Source organism: Passer montanus, unplaced genomic scaffold (genome assembly GCF_014805655.1).
Source record: "Passer montanus isolate IOZ18808 unplaced genomic scaffold, ASM1480565v1 scaffold410, whole genome shotgun sequence".
NCBI lineage: Eukaryota > Metazoa > Chordata > Aves > Passeriformes > Passeridae > Passer > Passer montanus.
This window is the reverse complement of record NW_024368931.1, coordinates 25,888-33,559: the sequence shown is the minus strand read 5'-3', so window position 1 is coordinate 33,559 and position 7,672 is coordinate 25,888. Positions and strand designations below refer to the sequence as shown.

At 52.0% G+C, this 7,672-nt stretch overlaps 2 protein-coding genes across 2 annotated transcripts; both read right to left on the bottom strand.

Annotated features, from left to right (window-relative positions):
• Positions 1 to 740: 740 nt before the first annotated feature.
• Positions 741 to 2,667, bottom strand: LOC120507203 (erythroblast NAD(P)(+)--arginine ADP-ribosyltransferase-like). The gene is made up of 2 exons (XM_039719549.1): positions 2,593 to 2,667; positions 741 to 1,923 (listed from the first exon to the last, which is right to left on the bottom strand). The coding sequence occupies exon 2, from the start codon at positions 1,887 to 1,889 to the stop codon at positions 1,140 to 1,142; it is 750 nt and encodes a 249-aa protein (XP_039575483.1). The 5' UTR covers positions 1,890 to 1,923; positions 2,593 to 2,667; the 3' UTR covers positions 741 to 1,139.
• Positions 2,668 to 5,163: 2,496 nt separating this feature from the next.
• Positions 5,164 to 6,892, bottom strand: LOC120507202 (erythroblast NAD(P)(+)--arginine ADP-ribosyltransferase-like). Its single transcript, XM_039719548.1, has 2 exons — positions 6,764 to 6,892; positions 5,164 to 5,947 (listed from the first exon to the last, which is right to left on the bottom strand). The coding sequence occupies exon 2, from the start codon at positions 5,911 to 5,913 to the stop codon at positions 5,164 to 5,166; it is 750 nt and encodes a 249-aa protein (XP_039575482.1). The 5' UTR covers positions 5,914 to 5,947; positions 6,764 to 6,892.
• Positions 6,893 to 7,672: the final 780 nt, after the last annotated feature.

Here is a 7,672-nt window from a genome sequence, read left to right as displayed (position 1 = left end):
CGGAGTGATGTACTGAGTTCCCACATTTGCTGGCTTTGTCAGAATTATAAAATAGAATTGTTTTGATAGAATTATTTATTAGAATTGCTTTGGACAATGGCCTTGGTGGTCACAGTGGCCACGGTGGCTCTGGTAGTCTTATGGCTCGGGGAGTCATGGTGATTGTGGTGGCCACTTCTGCCACAGTGACCAGAGTGACTTCAGTGACCATGGTGACCTTTTTGGCCTTGTGGCTCAGAAGATTCCAGTGGCCACTGTCAGGGCTGTGGTGGCCAGGAGGAATCGACTGAGTTGGAAAGGAGCCCTGAGTAAACTCCCAGTGGGGGACAAAGAGGGGAATCAGTGGGACCATGGGGGGGATGAGGGAGTATGGAACAGCCATAATGGGGTTTAGGGGTGACAGGAATGGGGAACATGAGGTGACAGGGTGTCAAGGGGGGCATGGGGGGTACAGGGACAAGGTAGGCCAGGGGGATCATGGTGGGCTTAGGGGTGACAGGGGTCAGGTGTTGTGGTGGACTATCCAAGTGTGAGGACACGAGGTTTGACTCAATTTTTCTCAGAAGGTTGATTTATTATGTTATATATTATACTAAAATACTACATTACAACTATACTAAAAGAACAGAGAGAAGAAGATCAGAAGGCTCCAAAGACCAGAATAGAATAGAATAGAATGCATAAGAAAATCTCGTGACCCTAACAGAGGATTTTTCATAAAATATCATAGCTACAGTCAGGCAAGCCAGCAGGTGCCAGGGGCGTGCCAGGGTGTCAGGGAGTGCCATGTAGGGTCCAAGCCCACTGATGTCCAGCACACAGGGCTCATCCCAACAGCGCTGCCTTTGATGGGGAAGTTCAGTACAGATGGAGCCCTGTCTCTGTCCTTCCCTGGCAGGGGTGTTCCTGTCCTGTCCCCTCACAGAAGTCGGGATCCCCATCCCTGTGCCCTGTCATGGATGTTCCTGTCTCTGTGCCCACAATGGGTGTCCCCAGACTTGGTATCCACAGCCATGGGTGTTCTTGTCCCCACAAACACACAGTGGGTGTTCCTGTCCCCCATGCCCAGTGAGTGTCATTGTCCCCTGTGCCTTATCATGGGTGTCCCCATTGCCCAGGCTGTCCCCTGTGCTGTCTTCTCACTGCCACGCGCAGTTGTATTTGCTGAAGGTCCCCTCAGAGCGGAGCCTGATCCACATCCTCTTCCCATCCCAGATGACTTGGGTGACCTCAAAGGTCTCATATGGAGGGATCAGCACCTCCTCCTCCCCTGGATACATGGAGAACTGCTGGATGTCCACACCATGGCATGTGTGCACTTCAAAAATGGTAGTTGTGCCAAATCGCAGAGCATTCTCTTTGCTCAGTGACGTTGATGTGAATTGACCAAACCGGACCCTCTGGCCTTGCCATGCCTGGAAATGAACGTCACGCACGCCCCGGAACACGTGCTGACACTTCGCTTTCTGAGCATGCCTCAGTGTCTGCAGTGCCTGGGTCAGCAGGAAATGCAGCGTTTTGAAGTGGAAGTTGTCCCGGCATTCCTGGCGGGATCGCCCAGCCGTGCGCACAGCCTCGTTGAACTCCTTGTACACGTCCTGTGACGTGTAGGCCAGGAGAGCAATGGCCTGCCATGAGGACGCCAGAGGGGACACAGGAGAGCCCCGTTTGCGCCACTCAGCTTCAGCATGAAACCAGCTCCAGGCAAACTGAGAGTTGTTCTGGTACTCAAAGTTGTAGAGGTCCAGCAACCCCGCGTTCATGGCCGGGCCGCAGCCCCGGTACTGGTCATCGAAGGAATCCCAGGCCATGTCCAGGGGCACCACCTTGATGGCCACCATGGCCACGGTCATTGCCAGCAGTGCCAGGGTGTGAGCCAGGAGGGCCATGGCAGGGACGGGCCACTACGAGCAGTGTGGGACACTGGAGAACAAAGAGGGACATGCTCAGGGGACACTTAGGGCACAAAGCAACACGTGGCAAAAGTTCCTCCCTGAGGGGCTGAGGAGGGGAACTGGGGTCAGCTGTGGTTTGGGGGGGCCAGCTTCAGCTAGAAGCCCCCTGGACACATCCTGGGATGCTGACCGCAAATGTTGGGGTCATTCCTGCATACCCCTCAGAACCCCACTCCTATAGTCCCATGTCCTCAACCCTTATTGTCCTCCTAGAACCCCAGGAAATGAGATCAAATTCTAGGGTCACTCCTTGTCCCCCCAGCAGTGCCCACCAGGACCCCACTCCCACAATGCCCCACCAGGACCCCACTTCTGTGTCCCACCCAGTGTGGTTCCTCTACCCACCAGCCCCACAACCCTACTCCCAGTCCTGTGTCCCTTTCCCCTCTAGTGTCACCCCAGCCCAAACCTTGGGAACAATCCCTGAACTCCCCACTGTGCCCTCAATGCCCCACCAGCCCCCTGTCCCACTCCCAGTCCTGTTATCATTTCATGTCTCCTCACTACATCAACCCAAATCCAGGGGTTGTCCTCTGTCCTCACAGTGTCCCCCTGGAGTCCCTCAGGACCCCACTCTGCAATCCCAGTCCCACATCCCCCCCCTCAACTCTCCCCATTGTCCCCCAGCCCTTGATACCGATATCAAGCAGAGTGAACTCCCTGGTGGAACTGCAGGTATCAGAAAGACAGAATTCTTTATCAGCTCAAACTCACAGCAGATCTCTCCTGGTCCTGCAGCCCAAGGGGGGGATTTTGCCACTGGGTATTTATCCACCACAATTATAAATATTCATTAGAAGGGGCTTCTTAGCTAATACAGACACATCACTTTCTCTGGAAATAATTTGCATGGTTCTGCCTCTTTCTGGAAGTCCTTTTATAGAACTGGAGGGTCACCCAAAGGGATGTCTGCATGTGGTTTTCACTAAGTGCCCCAATATGCCAGATGACATTTCCTGAAACTTCTGCTTTTTGCAGGCTCTGCTCCTTCTGTGGTCCAGAATTTGCAAAAGACCCTCACTGGAGTTCCTCTATCTGTTTCTCCAGGGATTCCATCCACATTCATCGTCTGTATCCACACTTCCACATAGTTTTCTTGCTTTTGCCCATTCATCTTTTAGCTGTATCCAGTATCTTTAAAGGGATCTGAAACTTTCTGTTCTCTCTCTTATTGATCACCCGCCATGACCTAAATCCCATGGTCCCATGTCGCCCAGTTTCCCCCAGTCCCACTCCCCACTGCTCACTGAGTCGCTGCCACACCTCAGATACCAGTTGGGGTCCCCTATCAGATGACATCCCTGTAGGCACCTTCAGCCTGGAGATGATCTCTCGCAGGGGTGCCTGGGTGACTTCCCTGGCCTTGTTGGAGTGGCTGGAGAAGTTCTGGATGCCAAAAAAGGGATCCACCAACACCAGGAGATACCTGACCCCATGTTGGTGTGGTAGCTCAGAAAATCCATTTGGCAGTTTTCATTGGGCGTGTTTCCTCTTTCAGTGATGGTTTTGAATTCAAAGGGGTTTTTATAAAACATATCGGACATTGCTCTGTAACAGAGATGACAATTTTGTCTAAGGACTCTGAGTGTGAAAAATACATTCACTCTTCAGTGAAAATTTAAAATAATAAAGGAAAAATGGGAAACAGAGTAAAGCAGAGATTACGGCCACATGCGCCTTGGCACTCAGCCAAGAGCACACCTTCACCTTCAGGAATACCCCTTAAATACCTTTTCCATTACATCAACCCATTGCATATTCACAGACCCTTATGCATAGTAAACTTTTTCCACAAACTAGTTTACATGTTCTAAGAACTGTCAAGCATGTCTCCTCCTGGCTTCCATATTTTCAGAGCATGCAGATTCCTTGGTTGTATTTTTAGTCCTTTTTTATCACCTCCAGTTTTTGGGCACAGGTGCACGCCCTCCCTCCACGTGTCCCTGACAACCTGAACAACCAGGGTTGCCTGCTCGCAAGGACACAGGGCGAGGAAAAAGGGATTGTAGGGAGAACAGAGGGAGTCCAGAAACACCATCACAATAACAAAGTTACACATCAAAAGAAAGTCAAATCTAACAAAACTTCCCTTAACAAACACACACACACACACACACACACACACACACACACACACACACACACACACACACACACACACACACACACACACACACACACACACACACACACACACACACACACACACACACACACACACACACACACACACACACACACACACACAATTAATCCATAAATTTTGAGAGCCAATCATCATTCTACCCATCTATAACTCATACCAGAACCCCCAGGTCCTTCTCCAGAGCTGCTCCAGCAGGTCCCGCCCAACCTGGACTGGGGACTGGCAACTGTCAATCCCCAGAACCAGATCCTACCCTTGCCCTCTTTAACCTCTCAGTTTCCAGCCTTTAAGATCCCCCGGAACTGCAGGATGTGGCAGGATGCTCTTCCTGGAACGTGGCCAAGGGCCAATCCCTGTTTGTGGCAATTGGGGCTGCATTGAGAGGGGTGTTGTGCTGATTTTGGCATCGAATTGGGCTAAAACCTGCCCAAATCACCAACCCCGAAATGACAACTGAGGATAAAACACCCTGGGAATATCCAGTCCCCTCTCAGACAGACATTCCTCTCCCCTGTTCCTGCTGGAAATGAAATGTGTGTGACGTTCCTCCCTCACGAAGGGGATGCTCCCTAAGATCCTCCTTGAGGCTGAGAGAAAGAGACGCTCCCAAGAGTGTTGTTCTGGGGAGTGACATTGAGCCCTGTTTAAGAATTCTCAGTTTTTGCTGGCTTTGTCAAAGTGCTGTGGGGGGTCATGGCCCACCCACATCCAGCACACAGGGCCTATCCCAACAGCACTGTTTTGGCAGGGAGGGACAGAGTCGGTACGTGCAGGGCCCAGTCTCTGTCCTCCCCTGGCAGGGGTGTTCCTGTCCCTGTCCCTTCCCACAAGTGGGAATCCCCATCCCTGTGCCCTGTCATGGATGTTCTTGCCCTCGTGCTCACAATGGGTGTCCCCAAATTTGGTGTCACCAGCACTGGGTGTCCTTCTCCCCACAAACACACAGTGGGTGTTCCTGTCCCCCATGCCCAGTGAGTCTCATTGTCCCCTGTGCCATATCATGGGTGTCCCCAGAGCCACAGTGGGTGTCCCCATTGCCCCGGCTGTCCCCTGTGCTGTCACTTAACTGACCTCGCAGTTGTGTTTGGTGAGGCTCCCCACAGAGTAGAGACTGATCCATGTCATCTCCCCATCCCAGTTGACTTTTGTGACTTCAAACATCTCGAAGGGTGGGATCAGCACCTCCTCCTCCTCCGGAAACATGGAGAACTGACGGATATCTGCGCCATAGCATGTGCGCACCTCAAAAATCGTGTCTGTCCCAAATCTCAGAGCCACCTTTTTGCTCTTTGACGTTGATGTGAATTGACCAAACCGGACTGTATCGCCTTTCTGCGCCTGGAAACGAACACCACGAACACCCCGGAACACGTTGTAACACTGCTCGTTCTGAGCGTGCCTCAGTGTCGCCAGGGCATCGGTCAGCAGGAAATGCAGCGTTTTGAAGTGGAAGTTGTCCTGGTATTCCTGGTGGGAGCGCCCGGCCCTGAGTATGGCGGCGTTGAACTCCTTGTATATGTCCTCTGATGTGTAGGCCATGAGAGCCAAGGCCTGCCAATGGGACGCCAGAGGGGACACAGGAGAGCCCCGTCTCTGCCACTCATCTTTAGCAGTTACCCAGCCCCAGGCAAAAAGAGGATTATTATGTAACTCGGAGAAGTAGAGGTCCTGCAACTTCGCATTCATGGCAGGGACACAGCCTTCGTACCCGGCATCAAAAGAATCCTCCGCCAAGTCCATGGGCACCACCTTGATGGCCACTGTGGCCACAGTCAATGCCAGCAGTGCCAGGGTGTGAGCCAGGAGGGCCATGGCGGGGAGGGGCCACCACGAGCAGTGTGGGACACTGAGGGACAAAGAGCGACACACTCAGGGAACACTTAGGGCACAAAGCAACACATGGCAGAAGTTCCTCCCTGAGGGGCTGAGGGCAACTGGGGTCAGCTTTGGGGTGGGGGCAGCTTCAGCTAGAAGACCTCTGAACACATCCTGGGATGCTGATCCCAAATCCTGGGATCATTCCTGGACTCTCCTCAGAACTGTAGGATTACAATCCCACTCCCATGGTCCCATGTCCCCAATGCTTAGTGTCCTCCTACAACACCGGGATCTTAATTTGAATTCTGGGTTCACTCCCTGTCCCCCCAGCAGTGCCCATCAGGACCCCAATCTCACTCCCACAATGCCCCCCCAAGACGCCACTTCTGTGTCCCACCCAGTGTCATCCCTGTGCCCACCAGCCCCACAACCCTACTCCCAGTCCCTTGTCCCTTTCCTACCTAGTGTTACCCCAACCCAAACCCTGGGAACAATCCCTAACCTCCTCAGTGTCCCACCAGCCCCCCCGTGCCAATCCCAGTCCTGTCTTTACGCTTCCATTGTCCCCCCAGTGCTCCCCAGCAACTCATGCCAGCTCCCAATCCTCTGCAACCCTCTTGTGACCCCTAAAAGCGCTCCCTCACCCGCCCCAGTGTCCCCCATATACCACTCCCCGCCCCAAGTCCCTGCCCTACTCCCATTACGCATTTCATGTCATACCAGGACTCCAACCCAAATCCAGAGGTCACTCCCTGCTCCCACAATGTCCCCCTGGAGCCTCCCATGGCCCCACTGCACAATCCCAAACCCATGTCCCTCCCCATTGTCCCCCAGCCCCTGATACCAAAATCAGCTGGAGTGAACTCCCTGATGGAACTGGAGGTATCAGAAAGCCGGAATTCTTTATCAGCTCGGAATCACAGCAGATTTCTCCTGGTCCTGCAGGTCAGGGGGGATTTTGCCATGGGGTATTTGTCCACCACAATTATAAATATTCATTAGAATGATCATGGATTCCATCCACATTCATCCTGGGTATCCACATTTCTACCTCCGTTCCTCGCTTTTGCCTATTCATCTATAAGTTCTGTCCAGTACTATTGAGGGATATGAAACTTTCTTTCTCTCTCTTATTACTCACAGCCCAGATCCCCAGTCCCACTCCCACAGTCCCATGCAAACGTAGGAACTCACTTGACATTCACTTTGAGCATTGCTCATGCCATATGGAGTCATATGGAAAGAAAGAAATCAATTACAGAACAGGGATCTCTAATTAGATATAAACAAAAACTATTGAAATTATTGTCCCTCCTTGATTCCAGCTAGCTGCCCAAAGAAGTGGCCATACTACAATCCTGGGCACACCAGCTTGGGGATTGATGAATCCCTCTGCGAAATAGACTTGCAATAAAGCTGCACGAGAGGTTCTGCAACAAAGCATCCTGGTGATAATTCCTGAGAAAGGAATTTCACCCCCAGAAGTGAGGCCTGGATAGAGTTGGGCAGATGGAAAATTGGCTGCTTATCTAAAAGCCCACAATAAAGAGGCTGGGTGGGTGGGTGAGAGATAACTCCCAATAACCAGGTCAGGCCCTCACCAACTGATGCTGCAATTTGTAAAGGAGAAAAGCACCAGTTATAGTCTGGGGAATCCATGCAATGGGGACTCATCTGGATAGAGTTGGGCAGATTGAAAATTGGCTGCTTATCTAAAAGCCCACAATAAAGAGGCGGGGTGTGTGGATGAGAT